Source organism: Hylobates moloch, unplaced genomic scaffold (genome assembly GCF_009828535.3).
Source record: "Hylobates moloch isolate HMO894 unplaced genomic scaffold, HMol_V3 SCAFFOLD_2, whole genome shotgun sequence".
In the NCBI taxonomy this organism is placed as follows: domain Eukaryota; kingdom Metazoa; phylum Chordata; class Mammalia; order Primates; family Hylobatidae; genus Hylobates; species Hylobates moloch.
In genome coordinates this window covers 19,166,030-19,192,847 of record NW_026652277.1, presented here as the reverse complement: position 1 = coordinate 19,192,847, position 26,818 = coordinate 19,166,030, and the positions used below count along the sequence as shown (strand labels likewise).

General features: G+C 36.2%; 1 protein-coding gene and 1 pseudogene across 1 annotated transcript in view; both read right to left on the bottom strand.

The window, feature by feature from the left end:
* Positions 1-26,818, bottom strand: part of MALRD1 (MAM and LDL receptor class A domain containing 1) — a 695,880-nt gene that overhangs the window by 225,732 nt on the left and 443,330 nt on the right. The window contains exons 30-31 of the mRNA XM_032166926.2: positions 17,930-18,058; positions 9,884-10,045 (exon numbers count right to left, since the gene is read on the bottom strand). Coding sequence (XP_032022817.1) covers positions 9,884-10,045; positions 17,930-18,058 — 291 coding nt within the window. The remainder of the gene's footprint in view (positions 1-9,883; positions 10,046-17,929; positions 18,059-26,818) is intronic.
* LOC116476723 (non-histone chromosomal protein HMG-14-like) lies at positions 20,169-20,475 on the bottom strand (annotated as a pseudogene).

The following is a 26,818-nucleotide window of genomic DNA, read 5'->3' as shown; positions in this document are numbered from 1 at the left end:
TTTACCTATCCAGTGTGATATTAAACAGGGTTGTCCAATGAAAACAATGTGAGCCACATATGTAGTTTTAGAATATTTAGTAGCCACATTTTACAAAGTAAAAAAGGTAAGTTTTTAGTAATTTATTTAATCTAATATATCCAAAACGTTATAAATTTCAACATATAATCAATATACAACTTACTAGTACAATATTTTATATTCTTTGTTTGTTACTAATTTGAAATCCAGTTTGTAATCTACACATAGAGTACATCTCAATTTTGACTAGCCACATTTCAAGGGCTCAATAGTTCCATGTGGCTAGTTGCTATCACACTGGGCAGTGTAGGTTCAGAAGAAAGTGTTTTCAGTCAGAAAATTTGGTATTCCAACCTACCTGCTCAGTCATCCATGTGACATGGCAAAGCTTTTTAACCTTTCTAAAAACATGATATGTTTTACATCACAGTGTTTTAAAAATATTAAATGAGACAACATACATAAATTCTTTTTTTCACAGTTTCTGACTCTTAGGAAACATTTAATAAATGTCAGTTCTCTTCCTCTAAATCGTTCTGAGATTTCTCATTGTGTTTGAAAAAAACTTTTTTGTTTATTCAGCATACATCACACATCCATCCATCCATCCTGTGAAAAACTAAAAACACTAATGAAAGCATCTTTATTTCAGTAGTTACATGTAACATTTTATTTAACTCACTCTTCTTCTCCCACCATCATCCAGAAACCCCTACTTTTCTTTTTTTCCTATAGCACTTATCAACAACAAACAACCTATACAAATCTGTTATGAATAATGCTTCATATTGACTTTCTTTCCCCCTTTGCTACAATGTCAGCCACATGATGGCAGAGATCCTTCTCTGATTTATTCAACAGATATTCCAAGCACCTAGAATAGTGCCTCAAAAAATGGGCTTCAAAAAATATTTCTCGGATGAATGAATGATTGAAGAAACATTTTTTTATGATGCCAATGTACATTATTTTACTTTTCTGTCACCCACCTGTGAAAACGCCTCCATTTATTCACATATGTTTTCAATGTGGTGACTGAAGCATCACAGAATTCCCAGATGTTTTACTTTAACACTCTCAGGATTTATTATTATCATGACTATTCGTACTAATCAACTCCTCTTGAGTATCCAAACACTAACCAATATTAAACAGAAATTTGTTCTGAATTGGCATCACAATAAATTCCAATGTATTGTTTAAAATTCATATTGAAGAATTTATGTAACATATTCTTTGTTATGTTTCAGTATAACTTGAAAACCTAGTGAAGAGATATTATTATTTATTGTCTTCACTTCTATCTGGTGTACAACTCCCTTGGTATTTTCTAAATAATCAGTTCTAATTCCACACTAGATTTCATATTGTTAGGTTTTTTAACTAGGTTTGATCACATTCATACTTTGTGGGAACCATTTTTCTAAACAACTTTATTTTGAAAATTTTTACATTTATACCAAAGTAGAAAGAATAGACTAATGAACTCCTACCTACCCCAAACCCAGCTTTAACCATTTTCAACCCATGGTAATATAGTTTGGATATTGGTTCCTGCCTAAATCTCATGCTTAACTGAAATCCCCATTGCTGGAATTGGGGCCTGGTGAGAGGTGCCTGGATCATGGCGGAAGATCCCTCCCTCAAGGCTCGGTGCTCTCTTTCTGAGTTCTCTGGAGATCTGGTTATTTAAAAGTGTGTGGCACCTCTTCTCCCAGCCACTCTCTCTTGCTCCTGCTTCCACCATGTGATGTGCCTGCTGCCCCTTCACCATCTGCCATTATTGCAAGCTTCCTGAGGCCTTCCCAGAAGCCAAGTGGATGTTGGCACTATTCTTCCTGTAAAGGCTGTAGAACTGTGAGTCAACTAAATTTCTTTATCAATTACCCAGTCTCAGGTATTTCTTTATAGCAATGCAAGGATGACCTAATACACATGGTCCGTCTTGCTTTGTCTATATTTCCACCCACATTTTCAACACAACAGAATTATTTGAAAGCAAGCCTGGTATCAAATTGCACCATCTTTAAATACTTCAGTATATATTTTTATCAGATAATGACTTCTTTTTTACTACTGGCATATTACATTTAACTACACTTATCATATCTAACCAATAAAAAATATATTTTATGTAGATATTTACTTAAATACATGTGCACATTTGCATTAGAATATATATATGTATATGGGAATATATATATATATCAACAATATTTTTACTATCATGATAAAAATGGTTGCACTTGTATGGCACACAAATGTCAATAGATAAGGATAATTGATGCTCACTTCCAAATAAATGCCTTCTACAGGTGTATCTGATTGACAGCTTTCATCCTAAGTACATGAGAATTTGCATGAGATTGGGCTCATATAGCTGGATAATAAACACAGTCACAGTTCTCTAAAGAGCAACGAGAAATCAAATTTTTGTCCATTATGCTGAGTTCTATTTCTTCCAGTGATAACTGTTCTTTTCCTCTACTTTCTCTTTCATGACACTGGTTGTCTTCAAATGTGAGGTGATTCTTGGTTATTCATTTAAGCTCATGAATGAAAGCCTGTGTTGCTTAGCACGCAATAAAGAATTCCAGTAGTCAACATAAAGAACTGTTTTCCCAACTGACTTCTTTGATTGGAAGGATGAATAGCAGGTGCTTTGGATGGAGGTTGAGCATGCAAGCAAGTACACTTCCTCGTAGGGCAGTCATTCTCATCCTTGACCACGCACTGGAATCCCATGCAGAATTCTTAAAAATCTTCATGCCCAGGCTACAGCATAGATCAATTAAATCAGAATCTTTGTGGGTGGGACGCAGCTATTAGTACTTTTATTATGTCCCTCCATGATTCTAATATGCAGCCAAGGTTCAAAACCACTCCCTACTGTGATGATCCTGTGTAACCCCAACTACGACACTGACTCATTTTCAGGCTGTAATTATCTCATGATTATCTTTCCCCAGGCAGATGTCCAAATTTCTTTAGACTGCCCTTCCCTGACTTTACCCTGAGAGAGAAAGCCATTTATGTGAGCAGTTGTGTTTGGAAATAGGGATCACTGGTGAGAAAGGAGAAGCAGGGCCAATTTCCCTATTCCTCCAAGTGGTCTGAGTGAGTTCCCCTGAAGAATTCTTCACAACCTTTCTTAGTATTTGTATTAGTCTGCTAGTGCTGCCATAACAAAATACCAGAGGCTGAGTGACTTAAATGACAGAAATTTATTTCTTCACAGTTCTGAAGGCTGGAAGTCCAAGACCAAGGTGCCAGGAGATCTGATTTGTCCTGAGGCCTCTTTCCTTGGCTTGCAATGACTGTCTTCTCTCTGTGTCCTTATGTGGCCTTGCCTCTGTACTTGAAGATTTCTGGTGTTTCTCCTTCATTTTATAATGACAACTGTCCTATTGAATTAGGACTCTTATGACCCCATTTAACATTAATTACCTACTTAAAGATCGTATCTCCAAATAGTCACACTAGAATTAACACTTCAACATAAGAATTCTGGAGGAAGGGGGCACAATTCAGTCCTTACCAGTATTCTTTACTTGGATCTTAGGATATCTGTATATATGTGTAGCTTCTTTGGAAAGACCTATAGTGAACTATTTTTCCTTAATGTAGGATTTCTGATGTTCTTCCTCCATTCATTTTGATCCCATTTGCCTTTTTCCTCTTCCTCCTACTCTACCTCTCCCTCTTCCTCCTCCTCTGCCTCTTTCTCCTTCTTTTTCTCCCCCAGCTCCTCCCTCATCTTCTCCTTCTTTTTCTTGGAATGCCTCAAAAATTTCTTGTCAAAGAGTTGAATCTTTAAAAAATGTGTTACAATATAGTCATTATATGTTTTCGTATATGTGTGTGTGTGTCTGTGCATGAGTGTGTGTGCAAGTATGTCTTTAAGTGTATGTGTGTGAGTGCATATGAGTAAGATCAAAGTGGGTCCAAGAATAATGGTCTGGGAATCATGTGAGGGAGTGCTGGCTTTTCTATATCCAACTCCATATCCCTATCCAACCTTCTCAAGCAAATGAATTAGTAGAAGTAGAGGAGTCTCCCTCTACTCTATCAGAGACCAGGGTGATATAAATCAAGAGTGAAATCGAGGTTTAGTGGCCCTGAATATGAAGGTTAAGGGGATCCAGGCAGAGCTGTATATAAGGAAGGAACACACTACAGTGATGTCCTGGAAAAGGGTTAGGATTCGGATCCACACGCCAGGGCTTCCACTCTGGCTTTGCTACTCATTTTACAGGTTGAGAAAAGCCATAATATCTGTGTTCCTCATTTCTGATATCAGAATAATGTCTGTCCTGTCTGCCCATAGGAAGTACAGTTATCATCTGCGTAACCTGCAGGACACTATCAACCAAATATCAAATTGAGTTGTATTTATTGAATACTATATGTCTTAAATTGCTATTATAGGAGAGCATTAGCTTGCTAAGATTATTTGGGGGTATTTTCTGGCCTTGAGTGGTGAGTACAGAAATGCATGATAGTAAGCTTGTATGCTGTTATCAGTCAGCATATTTGATTCCTTAGTAACTTACCAAACATTTAGTTAATTCATATTCTCAGTTCCCAACACAATGAATGGTATTTAGTAAGCACCCAGGAAACGCTTAATGCATTAAGTGATCAAAAATACTTCACTGTCAATAAATATAGTAGGGGATAGTTCCAAGTAACCTAAAAAAGTATTTATCAGGTGCAATTCAAACTTATTTAAATGCTAGAGGAGACGTAACAATAGCAAAAGATGTGGCATTTGTCTTACTGGAGTTGATAGTCTAATTGTAGAGATGGCCAATTACATCATTTAAAAGAACATAAAGTTATGAAGGAAGGGAAAAAGAGAGACAGCAGCAGCTTTGTGCCTTTTGCCTTCACTAATTCAAGCTACCTAAATGTCACTCTTGCCATTCAATCTTGTATACATTAAGTCTAAACAGTATTCATGTGTAGACCAGAGAGTCAACTGATGTTTGTTGTTTCTCTCTCCAACTTCGTCAATGTCTCTGAAAAGGCTCGTAAATAGCCCTGTGATGGGAATTGAAAATGGCCCTCTTATGTGTCTAATTCTTCATCTTGATAACAATAAGTGCAAAGGTCCATAAATACAATTTTAATTAATAGCTATGTTGTGATGCTTAGAAACAGACCATAGGCTAATTGAATTTGTTGGCCTTCTCATAAAGAATTTTGTTTTTCCCCAGAGGGTCAAAATTAATTAATGTCCTTACAATTTATTTAGCATCCCATTATCTCAGAGATGCCTAAACAGTCTCACTCAGCCGTATTAGTGCATCAAGAATGATATAATCAGGCTGCTTTGAAGAGAGCACTCTGTAAAATATACTGTCTCAAGTAGTGATTAACAAGGAGGATAATAAAGTATTCTGTCAGAATTATTGCTTTTTTTTTAATCTGCGGACAACATTGCTTCTATATAACATTACATAAATAACCAGATTCAAAACTTTGCATATGGTCTTTAATGAACATATATAAGCTCTAAAAGTTCAAAAAAGAAAAATTAATACTTACTGATAGTCTTTAATGTTTCCATTAAAAGGTATCAATCGATCACTCATGTTTTCTTTTTGAACAACAGATGTAAACTTTCTCATATCTATTGACTATGCTTTAATCTTGTTCTCAACTGAGCCTGCAGTTTTTGTATCATTAGTATTATTATAGCAGAAGACATGCTCTGTAGTTTTCAAGTACCGTCCTAGGATAAGGGAAGATTGTGGCAGATAATATCTAACGAACTCACAGGCATTTGTGTCCACACGTTATTGTCTAGATCTTAGCAGAATAAATGAAAATTGGCTTGTTTCTCCTATTTTCTCAAAAAATCCCATATATTCATCTTCGGGAATTATAGAAGTAAAAAAGTTCCATCTAAATGTCAATTCGTTGTTGTGATATTTATCATAAAGGAGAAAATAATAGAAGTTTATAATTAGATTTTATAAATTTTGACATATTCATAAAGTAAAATATTATAACTAAAACTATGCTGTGCAAGATATTTTGCTACATATAAACTTGTTCACACTTTATTTTTAGAATTACAAAATCAACTAGAAACCTATTTCTCTTTGAAAATACATACATTAATAAAGAATGGGAGTATGAACAAACATAAAGCTTATCGATGGCTTTATCCTTACTCTGAGGTTACTAGAAAAGTTTTTTCTGATTATCTGTATTCTAAAATTTTTAGAAAAAGTATATTATTTAGTAATGTAAAATTGATAAATAGAAATATTGAAGAAAAAGTAGGTATTAAAAAGACAAGAATAGTTCAGACCTTTCAAGTGGCAAACCTTAATATATTCACAACGTTTTTCACAAACACACAAATGTGCTACCACCAAGTATGTTGGATTTTCTTTTCAGGTACAATTCCTGTTATTTGCTTCTTCTTTTCTTTTCTTTCTTTTTTTTTTTTGAGACAGAGACTTCCTGGAGTGCAATGGAGTAAACACAACACTGCAGCCTCAACCTCATGGGCTCAAGCCATCCTTCTCCCACAGCCTCCCGAGTAGTAGGGACAAGAGGCATGCCACCACACCTGGCTAATTTTTTATTTTTTGTAGAAATGCGGTTTCACTATGTTGCCCAGGCTTGTCTCGAACTGCTGGGCTCAAGCAATCCTCCTGCTTCAGCCTCCCAAAGGGCTGGGATTACAGGCATGAGCCACTGTGCCCAGCCTTGTTTCTTTTTATATTGAGTTTATGTCCTCCTCTTCTCTACTTTAACCCTGTCATCCATTCAAGTAATCGATGTTAATAAACAAGTATGTATCCTTTTATCCTCTCCTCCATGCTCACAGTCATTCATAGAAATATCTATGTACAGATGTATACATATGCACAATAAGTGGGCACTAGTTGTCTGCTTTAGAAAAACTAGATCACACTGTCTTAACATTTCGCATATTGCTTTACTCCTTCAACACTATCACTTAGAAATCCTTTCAAATCAACAATACATGACTAAACTCTTTTTAGTGACTGCGTAATATTGCACATTGTGGATTTTACAAGTTACCTTGGCTTCCAGGCTGTTTCTCTGGGTTCTCAACAGGGGCAATTTCTAAAGATATTTTGGCTTTATTATGATTAGAAAGAGGAGTGCTTCTGACATCTAGTTGGTAGAGGCCTCAAGTGCTGCTAAACATCTTACAATTGCACAGGTCAAACCCCTAATTAATTAGACTGCCCCAAATGTCATTAGCAACCAGGTTGAGACACTTTCCAAACACAGGCTGATCTAGCTCTGGAACATTCTTTCCTTAGGTAACCACAGGTCACTTCCTCACAGCTCCTTCAGGTCTCTTGTTGAATGGCATTTCTCTGCAGGGTCTAATTTCACCAGCCTATTTACATGGCCATCCTCTCAACTCCAAGGCACATACCTATCTACTGGCTTTCACACTCCTATGTACTCTATTCCTTTCTTTTTCTCCCCTTAACTTCTAATAAGTCATCAAATTTATTTATTTATTATGTTTACCCATTATCTTTTCCCTCCTTCTGTAATGTAAGCTCTACTGTGACAGGGATTTATGTCTGTTTTATTCACTGATGCATCCACAGGACCTGGCCAAGTGCCTGGCATTTGAGAAATAGCTAAGTGAATGAAGGAAGGAACATAAATGATCACATAATAGGCATCCATTTATTTCCCATTATTTCTGCTAAAAGCAATGCTGACATAAATATCTTCATATAAGACATTATGTGTTGGCCCTTCTATGTCCAAGAGGCCAAAATGCTTTCTAAATTGGGTTTAGAAGCTGACTTCAGGTTTTAGAAGTTGACTTCTATGTCAAAGAGGCCAAAATGCTTTCTAAATTGGGTTTAGGAGGTTTTAAAATATTCTGCTCTAAATTACACACAGTTTACTCTCTGTTTTCTTGCAAAGATTTTCTTGTGTTTGTTACATTTAAGTCTTTATCTAGATTGTATTGTTGTATATGATATAAAGCTTGGATTTAATTTTAAGTCCTTCCAGGTGGATAACCAGATATGCCAGCACCATACTGTATTATCCATCTTTTTCCCACTATTTTAAATATCTACCTTTGTCACATACTAAATCCTTCTAATTACTGACCTTAGTTTCTTGATTCTCTGTCCTGTCCATCTTATAATCTAATATACACTAACTTCATGTCTTTAAGGGAAACAAAAACTTGTGAAAGGGAGATACAACATGGCAAGTCAAAAGGAGTTAGAACATTCAACTTAAAGATTAATTCTACCAGATATAAAATTCTACCAGACATAAAAAGAGCTGGTGACAATTCTACTATTCCAAAAATTCAAGGAGGAGGGACTCCTCCTTAACTCATTCTATGAAGCCAGCATTACCCTGATACTAAAATCCGGCAAAGCCACAGTGAAAAAAGAAAACTACAGGCCAATATCCCTAATAAACACAGACAGAAAAATCCTCAACAGAATACTAGCAAACCAAATCCAGTATCATATCAAAAAGTTAATTCACCACAATCCAGTAGGGTTCATTTCTAAGATGCAAGGTTGGTTTGACATATGCAGATCAACACATGTGAGTCACCATATAAAACGAATTAGGGAAAAATCTTTAAAACAAGAATGAATGCCCATACTGCAACTGAATAGCATGATACATTCAATCAGCCTGGAATATATAAATAATAAAATTAATGTGCTCTTTTCACTAGTCATATAATGGCTAGGACAATCTTTTGAAAGTTACTTAAATTCCACATAATCTTGTTCTTTTTTACTGTCCATATGCTTCAACTGTTTTTGAAGAACATTGTATTGGTTAGGGTTCTCCTGAGAAACAGAATCAATAGGATGTGCATATATATAGAAGGAGATTTATTATAAGGAATTGACTCATGACATTATGAAGGCTGCCAAGTCCAATATCTGCAGGGTGGACTATCAGGCTGGAGAACCACAAAAGCCCATGGTTCAGATGAAATCTGAAGGCATTCTCTTGGGGATCCTTCTTGCTGCATAGGCTGGTGTTTTTTTGTTTCTTTGTTTTGCTTTTCTATTCAGGCCTTCAGTTGATTGGAGGAGGCCACATTATGAAGGGCAATCCACTTTACTCAAAGCTCATCAATTTAAATGTTGATCTCATCCAAAACACCTCCAAATTGACACATACAATTAGCCATCACAAATATCTTAGTTTTCTTAATCCCTAATAAAAGATTTCTAAGTATAAATTCTGAGTCAGGACGACTTCTTTGTAAGAGTAAATAAGATTACAAGCTTACTCCTACTTTGAGTCTATTACCTGTAAAGCCATTAAAGATTGCATAATCTGAAATCACAGGGCAGAAAGCAACACTTGTGAAGATTGTGCTGATACTCACTCATTCCATCACCACTTACCATTTTACACTTTGGCTTCTGTACTTCAAAATGATGGGAAGGAAACTGGTGGTCAGCCATTTCATTGTAGTGACTGGCCATTGTCACAACAGGATAACTTTTAGCATTGCTAGTTGTACATCTTCGCATATTGCAATCATTAATCTGAATGCCACCCCCCTACCCTCCCCTAGTTGGGGAATTTAATGGCACCCTTAGGGTAGAGTGAGTAAAATCTGTGAGTCTCTTAAAATATGAGTTGTGAGCTTCTTTGTTGTAGCAGTGTCAACTCTGGGTCTATTTAGTAATTCAGAGTTTGCAATAGAAGGGACTAGCCCTCTTTCCGTAAAAACCTACTGAGCTCTGTCCCCACATACACATAAGAAATGCACATGGAAATTCACACAAATTGTTAAAGCAGGCTTCCAGATGAGTGGATTTCTTGGTCTGGGGATGGCTACTAGACTTACCTGGTGTGTGATCAGGGTCTGGAATTAATGCTTCAGCAGGAATTCTGCTGCCAATGGCCCAGTCCAAGTCATCCTCAGAGTCTTGAGTAAGACTGCAGGCTGTGGTCCAGTTTCCTGAACTTGTTTCAAAATTGCAGCTTCCTGTTGTGCTTGTATACTGTGCTGGGGAAGCAAAAACATTAATGGAAGTTTCTGGAAATGTCTATCACATTTGCTACTATCCTATATTTGGGATCATTTAAAATTAGTATCTGCATATTCTAATTCTTTATAAATACATTTACAGCATCGATACATTTGTACTCATTGGTAATATTTTAATTGAAGGATCTAGAAGCAGTGTATGGGTGTTATCACTTATTCATTAAGGAGTTATATGCATTGATGAACAACATTTATAGATGATAGTTAAAACTGTGTCTAAACATGAACAATGAACATAACATTATGCTAATACAAGATTATTCAGGTCAAATAAATAAACAGCTTCAGTTGTCTGGATGTTTAATTCACTTCCTTCCCTTATTCTGATGTTTGAATAGCATAGCCTATTAGCGACGCAAAGTCATTTACTAAAGAAAAGGCACTTTGGGAGAAGTAGTAAACTGTATAGGACACAAATTATCTCGGACACCATACCAATCACTGCAGCATCAAATATCAGAGCTAGTTACTAAATTAAAGAAAGAAATTCTCTTCTAAAAGTGTTGATTGATAACTCATTAAAAATTAAATTATTCACAATGAGAAAAATTAATAGATAATAACTGTATCTACTTCTAGTCACCTGTGAAAAGTGCCATCATGATACCCTGATCTAAGCTTTCATTTTTCTTTCTCTTTTTTGTACATCAGTTATTACTTTTGAGCACTCACTGTAAAACCAGACTGTGTTGTACAGACAGAATGAATGATTGGGTGATTTAATCGGTATGAATCAATTGAGATTGTCATTGACTTTTCCTTTCTTTTTAGAAAGAAAGTTTGTGTTATTTTTAAACTTTCTTATCGTTCACAACTTTTCCTTAACATACAATCAATGTTAGCATACAGAAATGTAATCAGAAAAAAGCCTTGCTGTAAAGATAGATACTAAGTACATAGCAAGCAAAGCTTTAATATTTCCATACAAAACTTTCTGGATCCTTGAGATTATTTAAATAAAATATTAGCATTTTACTTCTCAAGCATTATTGTATCTTATCCCTACAAATTACAACCATTTGTATTCATGTACATTCCTTTCATTCAATCTATATGACTATATAATCTATTGCTTCTTGTATGCTTATTTAAAGGCTCTGTGTACCTTTCTTGTGTTTTTCATGCCAGTGTTATACAATATAGAATAGGTTTTTATTATATGACATGGATAAAAAATGAGACATTCCGTTCTGCTGGTGTTTAGCCAACACATCTGTAAAAATTCGGAATCTTACAATGGACATAAAACACAGCCATTATGTGTTCTTTAGAATGATGTCACCTGCACATTTTTTACTAGTGTTCTATGTAAGTGACTCCCTGATATACAACCCTGCAATATTTATTCTATATCCTTTTCTATTTTCTGTGATCATTCTTGTCCCTTCTGTCCCACCTTGCTTAATGTATGACTTTATCTTTGACGCTAAAGATACTTACCCAATCAGGATAAATTCTCTTACATTTCATTCTCTCAATCTCAAAATATGCCACTTTTCTCTTTCCTAACGCTAATCTCTGTTTATGATCTCAACTCCTTATCAAAATATTGGGGGAAATTCAGCCAGATATCAGGCAAAATTCACCCCTGATATTTCATGTAGGTTCTTTTCTATTTTCTCTAAGTGTTGGCTGGTCTGAGAAATAAAGGGACAGAGTACAAAAGAGAGAAATTTTAAAGCTGGATGTCTGGGGAAGACATCACATGTCGGCAGGTTCTGTGATGCCCCCTGAGCCGTAAAATCAGCAAGTTTTTATTAGCGATTTTCAAAAGGGGAGGGAGTGTATGAATAGGGTGTGGGTCACAGAGATCACATGCTTCACAAGGTAATAAGCTATCACAAGGCAAACGGAGGAGGCAGGGCAAGATCACAGGACCACAGGACCGGGGCAAAATTAAAATTGCTAATGAAGTTTCGGGCATGCATTGTCATTGATAACATCTTATCAGGAGACAGAGTTTGAGAGCAGACAACCAGTCCAACCAAAATTTATTAGGCAGGAATTTCCTCATCCTAATAAGCCTGGGAGAGCTACGGGAGACTGGGGCTTATTTCATCCCTACAGCCTCAACCATAAAAGACGGCCGCCCCCCGGAAGCGGCCATTTCAGAGACCTACCCTCAGGGATGCATTCTCTTTCTCAGGGATGTTCCTTGCTGAGAAAAAGAATTCAGTGATATTTCTCCCATTTGCTTTTGAAAGAAGAGAAATATGGCTCTGTTCCGCCCAGCTCACCAGTGGTCAGAGTTTAAGGTTATCTCTCTTGTTTCCTGAACATTGCTGTTATCCTGTTCTTTTCTCAAGGTGCCTGGATTTCATATTGCTCAAACACACATGCTCTACAATTTGTGCAGTTAATGCAATCATCACAGGGTCCTGAGGTGACATACATCCTCTTCAGCTTATGAAGATGATGGGATTAAGAGATTAAAGTAAAGACAGGCATAGGAAATCACAAGGGTATTGACTGGGGAAGTGATAAGTGTCCATGAAATATTCACAATTTATGTTCAGAGATAGCAGTAAAGACAGGCGTAAGAAATTATAAAAGTATTAATTTGGGGAACTAATAAATGTCCATGAAATCCTCACAATTTATGTTCTTCTACCATGGCTTCAGCCGGTCCCTCCGTTCGGGGTTCCTGACTTCCCGCAACATCAAAACACTGCTATTGACATTGCACAGCTTCATTTTCTTCAGAGTTACACATTTTTCCATGTCCTTCAATTTCACATTCTCTTCTAATTCCTTTCTTCTAATATGCAGCCACACAGCCAGGCTGCCCCTATTAATTTAAAAATATTCACATATATTTTCTTGCTTACATTTCTCACTCTGTATTGGCCTTAGTCATCCCTTTCCATGGCCTTTCACACTTTTATGCAGATGTCCCACCAATCAATGACTGCAATGGTTAATTTCAGATTATTTGAGGTTGTTAATTTGAGATGTTTCCAACTTTTTGATGTGGGCATTTGGTGCTATAAATTTCCCTCTTAACAATGTCTTAGCTGTGTCCCAGAGATTCTGAAATGTTGTATGCCTGTTCTCATTAGTTTCAAAGAACTTCTCGATTTCTACCTTAATTTCATTATTTACCCAAAAGTCATTCAGAAGCACGTTGTTTAATTTCTGTGTAAATGTACTGTTTTGAGAGATCTTCTTGGTATTGATTTCTATTTTTATTGTACTGTGATGGTTGGTATAATTTCATTTTTTTGGAATTTGCTGAGGATTGTTTTATGTACAACTGTGTGGTCAATTTTAAAGTATGTGCCATCCGGCAATAAGAAGAATGTATATTCTGTGGTTTTGGGGTGGGGTGTTCTGTAGATGTGTATTAGGTCCATTGGTCAAATGCTGAGTTCAGGTCCTGAATATCTTTGTTAATTTTCTGCATCAATTATCTGTCTAATACTGTCAGTGGGGTGTTGAACTCTTCCACTATTATTGTTTGGGAGTCTAAGTCTCTTCATAGGTCTCTAGAAACTGGCTTTATGAATATGGGTACTCCTGTGTTGGGTGCCTATATATTTAGGATAGTTAGGTCTTCTTGCTGAATTGAATTCTTTACCATATCTACTGTCTTTGTCTTTCTTGATCTTTATTGGTTTAAAGTCTATTTTGTCTAAAATGAGGCTTGCAATCTCTGCTTTTTACTGATTTCCATTTGCTTGGTATATTTTTCTCCTTCCTTTTATTTTGAGCCTATGGGTGTCACTGAGTGTCACATGGGTCTCTTGAAGACAGCCAACCACTTGGTCTTGCTTTTTTATTTAGCTTGCCACTCTGTGCCTTTTAATTGGGGCATTTTATCCATTTACATTCAAGGCTAATATGATATGCATGGATTTAATCCTGTCATCATGTCATTAGCTGGTTGTTATGCACACTTGTTTGTCTGGTTGCTTATAGTGTCATTGGTCTGTGTACTTAGGTGTGTTTTTGTAGTGGCTGGTGATGGTCTTCAGAAGCTCTTGTAAGGCAGGTTTGCTGATAATGAATCATCTCAGCATTTGCTTGTCTAAAAAGGATGTTATTTCTCTTTCATTTATGGAGTTTAGTTTGCCTGTATGTGAAATTCTTGGTTGTAGGTCTTTTTGTTTTGTTTTGTTTTTTTTAGAATGTTGAATATAGGCCCCCAATTTCTTCTGGCTTAGAGGGTAAAAGATTCAGTGCTGAAAGATTCACTGTTAGTCTCATGAGGTTCCTTTGTAGGTGGCCTGCCCTTTCTTTTTAGCTACCTTTAACATTTTTTCTTTCATTTTGACCTTGGGAAATGTGATTATTATGCCCAGGTGTGGTGGCTCATACCTGTAATCCCAGCACTTTGGGAGGCCGAGGCAGGCAGATCACTTGAGATCAGGAGTTCGAGACCAGCCTGGCCAACATGGCAACACCCCATCTCTACTAAAAATAGAAAAATTAGCTGGGTGTGGTGGTACACACTTGTAATCCCAGCTACTAAGGACAGGCAGGAGAACTGCTTGAACCTGGAAGGCAGAGGTTGCAGTGAGCTGAGATTGTGCCACTGCACTCCAGCCTGGGTGACAGAGCAAGACTATCTCACAAAAAAAAAAAAAAAAAAAAAAAAGTGATGATTATGTGTCTTGTGGATGATCTTCATGTGTAACATCTTGCAGGGGTTCTCTTCATTTCCTGAATTTGAATGTTGGCCTCTTTAGTGAGGTTGGCAAAGTTTTTATTAACAATATCCTGAAAGCAATTTTTCAAGTTGCTTGCTTTCTCCCTGTCTCTTTCAAGGATACCAGTGATTCATAGATTTGTCCTCTTAACATAATCCCATATTTCTCAGAGAATTTTTTCATTCCTTTTTATTCTTTTTTATTTTTGTCTATGTTATTTCAGTAAGCCAGTCTTCAAGCTCTGTGATTCTTTCCTGAACTTGTTCTATTCTGGTGCTAATACTTCTGATTACATTGTAAAATTCTTGTAGTGTGTTTTTCAACTCCATTAGGTGAGTTAGGTTATTTTTTTATACTGGATATTTCATCTGTCAGCTCCTACATAACTTAATTGTTATTCTTAGCTTCTTTGAATTGGGTTTCGATGTCCTCCTGAATCTCAATAATATTTGTTCCTACCCATATTCTGAATTCTATGTGTGCCGTTTCAGCCATCTCACCTGATTAAGAACCCTTGCTGGAGAACTAGCATGGTCCTTTGGAGAACAAAAGACACTCTGGCCATTTGAGTTGCCAGAGTTCTCTCACTGGTTCTTTCTTATTCCTGTGTGCAAATGTTCCTTTAACTTCAATGTAGATTGAGTACAGTCATCAGAATTCTTTTCTGGATGTTTCCAGAGGGCTGAGGCTTTGTTCAGAGTCTTCATTTGTAGCTGACTTCTTGCCTTTGGTTTGATGGAGCGTATGCTAGCAAAGTATTTTGGTGTTGAAGATTTGGGGTGTAATCCAGCCAGCATGTGGTGCTAAGTGCAGTGGTCAGTAGGTAGGCTCTTAATCATGTGGCTCCTCTATATTTCCTCACAGTTGCAGCTGTGCTCCCTCTTAATGCTCTGAATGTGTGGGCTCCTCTTCCACCTGAGTGCTGGCTGCAGTTTACGGGCTTGAATTTGTCCAAGGTTTTACTGTTTCGTGGGTGACTATTAAATGCCCTACTTAGTACATCTTGTGGGGAAAATGGTGATTTCACACCTTTTAGGGTCTTCCATTGAAATTAATTCCTTACACTCAGTATTTTTAAAAATACACTTTTTTCGTGGTTTGTTTGTTTTTTTTTTAGATGAGTCTCACTCTGTCGCCCAGGCTGGAGTGCAGTGGCACAATCTCAGCTCACTGCAACCTCCACCTGCCAGGTTCAAGCAATTCTCTGCCTCAGCCTTAGTAGAGATGGGGTTTCACCATGTTGGCCAGGCTGGTCTTGAACTCCTGACCTTGTTATCCACCCGCATCGGCCTCCCAAAGTGCTGGGACTACAGGTGTGAGCCACTGCGCCTGGCCGGTGAATTTAAAAGAAGCTAGAAATAACATTAGAAAGTGTTACTCAGTGCACTATAAGTTTTATTTGAGAATGTACATACTATGAAAGAAATACATGATATTTTATAAAATTAATACTATAATTCTATGGTATTAGTAATAAAGTGTTAAGATGTGTTGATTGTTTTGACTTTTTAAAAATACTTTCATTTAAAATTAAAATAAGAAATGAACCTTGAAGACATTATGGTAAGTGACATAAATCAGTCACAGAAAAGAAAAATACTATATGACTCCACTTATATGAGGTACCTTGAACAGAAATGAAAAATCTTTTATAGAGATGGAAAGGAGAAGGGTAGTTACCATGGTCTAGGGGAAGCGGTAAATGGAGTGTTATTCTTTAATTAGTACAGTTTTAGTTTTTTTGAATGAAAACAGTTCTAGAGATGGATGGTGGCAGTGGTTGCACAACAATACAAATGTACTTAATGCCATTAAATTATACATTTTAAATGGTTAAAATGGTAAATTTTTTATTATGTATTTTTTACCACAGCTTTTTAAACTTTAAAAATATATTAAAAATTTTAAATAGAAAATGAGCCCACTGGAAGCATCAGTATAAGATCCTAAGAAATAAAAAATTAAATTGAGCTATAAAATAAAAATGTAAATATGCTTGTGTGGTAGTTTGTCTCCAAAAAGGTCACCCTACAACCTTCTCTACATTTGATGTGGGATGTTTTCCCATTGAAAGTCTAGTTTAGACTTTGTTTTCCCATTGAAAGTCTAGTCTAGACTTTGTTATTTGCTTGGCCATTAGCAGGAATCAGGTATGGCATTATGAAACATCTGAGGCTAAATCAAAGTAACTGTTGCTATTTTTCCTGAGTATCGAGGGACACTTTCTAGTAGAAGCCAGCCCTGTGTACAATGGCTTACCACCCTGTGACTGCCATGTTATATAAAACCAAAGCCACATGGAGTACTCTGGAGGATGAGACACCATCTCTAGTAAGACAGAGAGACCAAAGAGTATCAAGAGAAGAAGTCATCTTGGATGTGATTATCCAGTTCTACCCTATCAGTTCGACTCAGGCCATCAGAGACAAACTGCCCAGAAGAGCCCTTCCTGAATTACTGACCCAAAAAATTGTGAGCAAAATGTAACAGTGGCCTAGATCACTAACTTCCGGGGTAGCTTGTTAGGCAGCGAATGGTAACTGCAACAGGTAGCTGGTATGGTATCAATATTCTCCAGGAAAGGTAAGATATATGGAAAAAAGATCCTTTGAATTTAAATATCTGCTCATATTTTAAAATTATATACTTAGTTTTATATATAAGTTTTAAAACACTGCTTGAATTAAAGCTTGAATAAAAATCCAATGGGGGCCCATCCAGTCCTCTTTCTCTGGTGCAATGTAATTGATAAAATTAATTACTAAACTAGTATTTATTAAAAGTGCTCATTTTCAGCTGCATTTACAAAATCAACATTTTTTTGGAAAAAAAATAGAAAAAAAAAAAGAAGACCAACAAAGTAAAGCAGATTGCTACTGCAGTTCCTAGAAACTTTAATTCTAACCATACACACAGTGTGCCTAATTACAGAATGGGATTATTTTTCAGTCAAATGATTTTCTATAGACTTGTTACAGTTCCCAGTATAGGGGTAAAGAATATGAAAGGGCTGCCATTTGTATTTGTATTTGATACTTGTATACAAATTTGGGGAAATATTTGGGCTATTCTAAATCTACTCTAGCTCATGAAAATAATATTTCTTCTCCATCATCAATGCCAATATCTAACTCCACTTAAAAAGGAAAATCTCTGCTGAACTGGCTGCCACACAGCAGATAGATAAACTTACCACAGTGAGCTTCATCAGACCTATCAAAGCAGTCTGGCTTATAGTCACAAACAAGGTGGGATGCAATGCACTTCTTGTCCCGGCACAAAAAATCAGTGGTTTCCGGACAAATCTCAGAGATCTCTCCCACTAGGGAAAAACAAAAAAACAAAAGCAGTATTTAGTCAATATTTTCATTAGACTTGAAGATTCCTCTTAAGTATTTTATAGATTTCACACTAGTAAGCAAGTTAAGGATTTCAACAGTTGCCTAAGGTGGACTTCCCCAACTTCCTCTTTCTCAGTCCCGCCTTCAATGGTTCAGCAAGTTATATAGATTCTACTTCAGAAATATCTTTTATGCACTTTGATGGTGCTGAAAATCTCCTTGCCCGTGATTTTCATGGATGAGACACTCAAATTTGTGGCTCACAACTACCTGGAACCTGGTAAACAGTGTGTGCAGCCTGCCACCAAATCCTGCTCGTTGTCAGCATGCACCGATGAGATTTCCTGGCCACTTGTGCTGCTCATAATGCCCCTGGTGATCTGAGTCTATAGCACAGATGCTAATTTTAGTGATATGTTCCTGTCTTGACTGACAATTTTACATAAAGAAGATGTTAACTTTATTGGTTAAAGCAACTATTTCTGCTGAATTTTCACAAGAACATACTGGCTGGTGGAGGTTTCATACTCTAAATTTTATTTTGCTTTTTCTGACTCCCATGGGGCAAGATTTTCCTTTTTTATACACATAATTAAAGTGTCCATTGACAAGTACAGAGAACTAACACATCTTATGCAAATTTTTTTGTAGATGAAAAAGTATGGACAGTGTTTAATACTCATCCTCGTATAAAAAAATAGTCAAGTCAGCAGACATTGTCAGAAAATTAATTGGCAGCAGACTTTAGGAAATGAAGGTGTGTGTTTTTTTCTAAAACTAAATAGCATGTATTGTGTCTTTTGCGTGTTGATCTGAATTTGATATCACAGTCTAATTTTTATTCATAAGTCAATTTTTCTGCCCTGAGTAGAGTCCTACTACCTCAGTTACTGTTGTTTTCATTTGCCATTTCCCTCACCCACCTCAGCCTCCCTTCACCGCACCCTCACTCTACCCTCACCCCCTTAACCCTGCCACGCCCTCCCTCCGCCCCACTTGGCTTCTTCTGTTTACATCAGTTTTAAAGAGAGGTATGACTGTTTACATCATTTTTAACAAGAGGTATGCCTGTACTCGCTTGTGCAGAAAACATCGTTCCAGATTTAATCGACCGGGTTTATGTCCCTTCACATGGTTTTTAAGATTATTTAAATGTCTAATGTATTTTATTGTAACAGACATTGTTTTGCCAACATTGCCTATTTCAGTGGCACATCACGACCTAATTTAAAAAGAAAAATCAAACATTTTAAATGGACAAAGGAAAAAAAAGATAAAAAGATATTTTTTCTTTCATAATTGAGATTGTATTGGTTGAGGATCAGTACAGACATTGCAATATGTACACAATTCTTATCACATGTACCAAAAATCTAAAAACCTATATACTGTAATTCTTTTTAAAAGTGATTCCAGTGACTTTCCAGCTCAAAATTTGGAAGCAAATTTTCCTTAAGAGGCTATCAAGTACCAGTATCTTCACATGTTAAGCTGTTACCTACATCCCACCAATTTACAGCTGAATAGCATGTATACTACATATTCAAATTTTTGAACTTTCACAGTACAGTAACACAGTTATTAGGAAAATAGGACTATCACAACCAAAGAGGCTAGAGAGTGCCCACAATTCTGACAGCGAGAGCCACGATCAAGGAGAAGTTTTCTTTAGGAAACAATTCTACTACAAAACAACATGAGAATAGAAGTAATTTAAAATATTAAGGACATTAGGTTCAGGATTGTGACTCCATATTGCCATTTAATATGCTTTGTATTATAAGATATAAAAACTAACCCCCATCTATGGAATGTTAAGCGGACACCCAAGACCGTCAAAGCATCCCATAATTCAATATCCCACACTATTCTCTGGTTGTACCAAAAAATAAACAACCAGCAAATGGTTTCACCTCTTAAAAAAAACCATTTACACTTAAAACATAGGATGAGATGGGATTCCCTTCTTCTTAAAAATGTTTCTGGAGCTGCTACTAAACAACTTGCATTTACAAAATAGTTGATAAAAATATTCCCCTGGATTGTACAAGAAAGGAGACAGGGACCACTGATAAGACATGGTGCATAGTATTAATCAGACTTGGCTACTTTCTCTCCTGCTTCATCAGAGGCTGGACTCTCCTCAGTTTTCGTTTCCCTGTTTTCTGCAGGTAACTCTTCTTTACTTTCTTGGTTAGCCGCTTAGGCCTGTTTTCCCTTTGCTCCCCTTTTCCCTTTTGTTTGTGCTTTTTTGTCTGAAGATGTATCCTTCGCTGCTGCCTTTTTCGGCTTCACCTCTACTTTTGCAGGACCAGGTTTACCTGACAACAGCGCTGACCTCCTGTTAGGCTCTTCCTTTGGCGGCCCCTTCAGCAGAGCTGACCTTCCTCTTGGGCATTCTGGCTCCGGAAGGGCGCGTGCGCAGTGCCTGGCGCTGCCGCTCCTCCTGCCCTCTGAGCTGCTGAGACCCCTGGCGGGGGATGGTGGGAGAACCGGATGGAACCGAATTGGGAGCCCGCCTTCTCCTCCTCACCACTAACTTTTTTCAGTACACGGGATCTTAATAACCCATGTAATATCCCACACTACTTCTTAGAAAACGCAAAGTATTCTTAACAAAAATCCTAACTCTGCAGGAAGGTCATTCATGACATTTGACTTCTTTGCATGGCCACACACCTTTCCATCGTTGTACAGGTGGGGACTGAGGCTGATCATTACCTAGTACATAAATCCAAACCCCCTAATAAAGACATTAAGAATCCTTTGTCCTTGGTTCCAGCTTAGTTTTCCAGTCTCATTTTCTGTGACTCTGAAGTAACTGCAATTGGTCTATATCCTATGACTGAAGGTTTCACAAATCGTTTTTTCATGCACTCACAGGAGCTACTTCCTGTCTGCCCTGACTATTCCCTCCAGAGCCCCAGGTGCCCGCTGCCCAAACTTATGATTCAATGAAATGACTTTTCTCTCTCTACTTTTGTCTTGCCTTCTCAGTGCCATCTTTGCCCAAGGTGAGACACGTCTGTTTCATGCCACCTAAGTACCCTTTTATTCCTATATTACAATGAGTATCATCATATACAAGAGCTATTTATACCTGGCTGGCTGTATAAATAGCCAGACTCCAAGCTTCTTAGAACCAGAAGTTTTTATCGTGTTCTCTTAGGCCTCACATAGAACCTGATATATAGTTGGCTCTTTACAAATCTTGGTTATCATAATTTCAGAAACAATGGTTTCATCTAAAGGGGGCTTAGAAAAGTGAACTGACACAGAATTTTTAGAGGAATTGTTATATTTAAATATTATTTCATCAGATATGTAGTCAAATTATAATACTTCACAGATTCATAGTGACTTATATTAAAGGTTTACAATTTTTTAATCAACTTCCACAAATTAAATAAAATTCAGCAGTTCCTTTGTTACATAGGTGATTATAGGTTCAGAGGTGATGTACCTGAGGTGGAGGTAGTTTACTGACAATTAGGCAGTACTTCCACGAATAAAAAGAACACAACTCTACAGACTTGACTAAAAGTGCATGTCCAGAGTCTTTGGATTATGCCCATAATACAATAGCTAAAACCTGTATGATATCCAAAAACAATTTACCAGTAAAATTTGGTGTATACAAATACGAAGACTGAAGAAAGAACATCTAAGACAACAGTAAATGGTCCAATTATGGGCATTAACAAGACGAAGACTTAAAGGTCATGTTTACTGGGTAGTTTAGGAACTTTGCCACATAATTTTAATTAACACTAGTGAGAATTTACAGTTAATCCTAGGGCAGTATGTGGACATTTTTTACATATGCAAGTCTATGCATTTGAGATTATTTTTCCATGCCATAGGATGTAAAGCCATATAATTACTCCACAGGGGAAATGTGCTTTGACGTCACTCTAAATAGTTAGTTCTTTGGTTTTTATTTTTAAAAATGGCTAAAATAGGCTACATCTCTAAATAAGGCTTATTTTCTTTGATAATATAGAATAGCAAAGCCATGAAGAGAAATAAAGTGATGCTTTGAATTGCAGTAAACTGAACAATGACTAGAATATCTATGAAATATTGTGTCCAAAGAAAAAAAAATAAAAAACAGCCTCACATATCTTTTTTAAGAATACAGTAAATTGAAAAGATAGATTTTTTTTAATGAAAGACTGTTTTGCAAGTGTTTAGCCATTTTATATTTTTTATTCAGCCAAAGTGGTAATGATAAAGGCAATAACTATTCACCTGGTTGTCAAATATATGAAATGAAAGATATCTCACATATTCTATATTTGATGATACAAGAATGGAGAGAACATTGGTGCTCACAATAAAAGTTGAAAATAACCTGGCTAGCAGGTTATGGCATATGAAAAAACTAGAATATTTATTTTGCTAGTAAAAGACTGACAAATAGAGATCTAAAGACCTAACTAAAGCATGAGAAACTGAAAGATCCTATGAAGGCCGTGGAAAATAATGCAGCCATAAGAAAAGAAAATTTAATCCAGTAAGAACATAAGGTATATGTAGGACTAATTTACTGTAGATCTAAACAAACTCTCACCAACCTGAAAGTGACATCAATTGAAAACTAGTTTCATTTTACTTTGAAACAGAACTTACAAATCCTCGATCCTATAAATTTCAATTTGGATTAAAATCGTTTTTTACACAGAGCTCATTACACTGAACTAGATATAATCATTCTATAGATAATATTTATGAAGAAACACTTGTTGTTTTAGTACTTTCTTAAGCTGATGACATTCAATATGCTCCGAGATTCCAGACGGCAAGTTTCATATGGACGTGCATTTCTAAGCACCTTTGTTTTTCACGTAACCACATGAAGAATATTAAAACGGGCATAATCCCTGCTTTTGAAGACCATGTTATTTAGTTGACAAATCCACATATTCAGCTTTGGAATCAACTGCAAAGAAACAATTAGGGTTTCTAAGGCTGCTATATATGTACGGAAGACATAGTGAAATTCCAAGTAAAAGAGAACTTTCCCATGGAATACAGTGAGTCAGGAAACATATCTAAGAAAAGTCCTAAGCAAGTAAACATCTAGATGCATTGAAGGCATGAAAGGACCTTAGACCACAACAAAGAATTTTAACTATCAAAGACTCAAAGATGTTCATGAGTGAGCAGGAGTTAAAAAAACTGATCAGACTTACAAAGGTATGTTGTTCTGTGAAGTATTGGAGAAACTACGTCTTTTGGTTCTGAAAATGCAGATTGACATTTGATTTAATGTGATAAACGGAAACCTCTGAGCTTTTAAAACATATTTTATTATGATAAGAGTTTAAATACATAATAATGTAGAAAAAAAACAAAAAACAATCTCTCCGTCTTTACACAATGTCTTTAACATTTTGTCGCATTTTTCTTTTTAAATATTTTTGTAACTAGGTTAAATACTTGTAACGATAACATATACACAATATTTTCTGTACCTTTTTATATTTATCATATCATATTTTGTCTGATTTTCAGTCATCACTATTATCTATAAAATATAATGAAAACTGAATACACCCCTAATTTAGTTAACAATTCCATTATTATTCATTATAGAGTTGTTTCATTATTTTACATTTAAACAAAACTATATTTAGCTTCTTCATAATTGGAAGTAGTTATGTAAGACAGACTCCTAACATGCCATTATTGGGTATAAAAATGTATCGGATTTGTGTCTTTTAGGACTTTTGATAACTATCAATAAAATTAATTGCTTTTTTAAAAAGCTATACTATTATTTTATTTATATATATATATATATATATATACACTGTCACCCAGGCTGGAGTGCAGTGGTGCGATCTGGGCTCACTGCAAGCTGCAAGCTCCGCCTCCCGGGTTCACGCCATCTCCTGCCTCAGCCTCCTAAGTAGCTGGGACTACAGGCGCCCGCCACCACGCCCAGCTAATTTTTTGTATTTTTAGTAGAGACGGGGTTTCATCCTGTTAGCCAGAATGGTCTGGATCTCCTGACCTCGTGATCCGCCCGCCTCAGCCTCCCAAAGTGCTGGGATTACAGGCATGAGCCACGTGCCCGGCCTTCTTTATTATTTTAAAAATATTTTTAATTTTCATAGATTTAGGGGTGGAAATGGTTTTGGTTACATGATGAATTGTATAGTGACAAAGTCTAGGCTTTTAGTGCAATTATAATACAAATAGAGTACGTACATTATATTCATCAGGTAGTTTTTCATCCCTTGACCTACTCTCTCAGCCTTCCTCTTTCTGAGTTTCCAATGTTCTTTATACCACTCTGTGTACCACTCCATATATCCATAGCTTAGCTCCAACTTTTAAGTGAGAACATGCAGTATTTGGTTTTCCATTCCTGAGTTACTTCGCTTAGGACAGTGGCTTCCAGTTCCATCCAAGTTGCTGCAAAAGACCTTATTTCATTATTTTGTATGGTTGAGTAGTATTTAATGGTGTACATATATCACATTTTCCTTATCCATTCATGGGTTGCTGAGCTCTTAGGTTAATTCCGTATCTTTGCAATTGTGAATTGTGCTGTTGATAAACACACACGTGGAGGTATCTTTTGTAAATAATGCCTTCTTTTCCTTTGGGTAGATACCCAGTAATGGGATTGCTGGATCAAATGGTACATCTACCTTTAGTACTTTGAGAAATCTCCACATTTTTTTCCATAGAGGTTGTATTAGTTTACATTCCCAACAGCAGTGTATAAATGTTCCCTTTTAACAATATCTGTGCCAACATATATTATTATGCTTTTAAAGTATTTTCAAATGTTTCCAGTGAGTGGGAAGCATATTCTATAGTTTCATTAATTTTTCTGTAGTCCAATGTGTAATATAAAATTAATATTTTTAAAAACTGTTGCTATTTTGCCATGAATTATAAAAATAACCTCATGAAAATGCCATAAATCAATTTTCTGCAAATAATACTCCTTATTTAAGACAAACTTTATGTCTAATAGTAAATTTATTCTTTAAAAAACTGAAAACTGACACATGCACTCTCTTTTTCATGTTCACATACAAGTAAATATGTATGAACATCTGGGTGCATTAATTAAAACAGAAATATTAAAATGCATTTTAGTAGCTAGAAAACTTTTCTTATTTATTTTTATAATTTCAATTTTATTTTAGATTCACAGGGTACATGGCACAGGTTTGTCACATGGGTATATTGTGTGATGCTGAGATTTGAGATACAAATAATCCTGTCACCTAGGTAGTGAGCTTGTCACAAAAGTTAGCATGTCAATCCTTGCCCTCCTTCCTCCCTTCTCTGGTCAGTAGTTTCCAGTGTTTAATGTTGCCATCTTTATGTCCATGAGCACCCAAGGTTTAGCCCTCATGTTAAGTGAGAAGATGTGGTATTTGGTTTTCCGTTCCTGTGTTAATTCACTTAGGATAATGGTCTTCGCTACATCCATGTTGCTGCAAAGGATATATCATTACTTTTTATGGCTGGGTAGTATTCCATAGTGTATAATATGTACATTTTATTTATTCAATCCACTGTTGATGGGCACCTAGGTTGATTCCGTATCTTTGCTATTGAGAATGGTGCTATGAAGAGCATATGCATGCATGCATCATTTTTTTAGTAGAAATATTTTCTTTTGAATATATATCCAGTAATGGGATTGCTGAGTTGAATGTTAGTTCTAAGTTCGAGAAATCTCCAAACTGCTTTCCACAGTGGCTGAACAAATTTATATTTCCACCAGCAGTGTATAAGCATTACCTCGCCGGCATCTGTTATTTTTTGGCTTTCTAATAGTAAGGATTCTGACTAATGTGAAATGGTATCTCATTGTGGCTTTAATTTGCATTTCTCTGAAGACTGGTGATGTGGAACATTTTTCATGTTCGTTGGCCCTATGTATGTCTTCTTTTGAGAAGTGTCTGTTCATGTCCTTTGCCCACTTTTTAATGGGGTTTTTTGCTTATCAACTTCAGTTGCTTATAGATTCTGAATATTAGACCTTTGTTATATGCATAGTCTGTGAATGTTTTCTGTCATTCTGTAAATTGTCTGTTGACTCTGTTGATAGTTTCTTTTACTGTGCAGAAGCTCTTTAGTTTAATTAGGTTCCATTTGTCAATTTTTTTGTTGCAATTGCTTTTGAGGACTTAGTCATTAATTATTTCCCAAAGTCAATGTCAAAAATGGTGTTTCCTAGGTTTTTTTTCCAGGATTCTTATAGTTTGAGGTCTTCCATTAAATCTTTAATCCATTTTGAGTTAATTTTTGTAAAAGATGTGTGGCCTTATTTTTGGGTTCTGTTCCAAAATCTGCTGAATGATTTGGGCAGTATGGCCATTTTAATGATACTGATTCTTCCAACCCATGAACATGGAAAGTTTTTCCATTTTTTGTGTTATTTATAATTACTTTCAGCAGCGTTTTATAGTTCTTCTTGTAGATATCTTTCACCTCCTTGGTTAGATATATTCCTAAGTGTTTGTATTTTTGTGTGAGTGTGTGTGTGTGTGTGTGTGTGTGTGTGTGCGGCTGTTGTAAATGGGATTGTGCTCTTTACTTAGGTCTCAGCTTGAACCTTATTAGTGTATAGAAATGCTACTGTTTTTTGTGTTTTGTTGTGGATAAGTTACAGGGGCCTTCTGGAAGAGTCCTTCGGGCTTTCTAGGTATAGAATCCTATCATCAGTGAAGAGAGATAGTTTGACTTCTTACCCTATTTGGATGCCT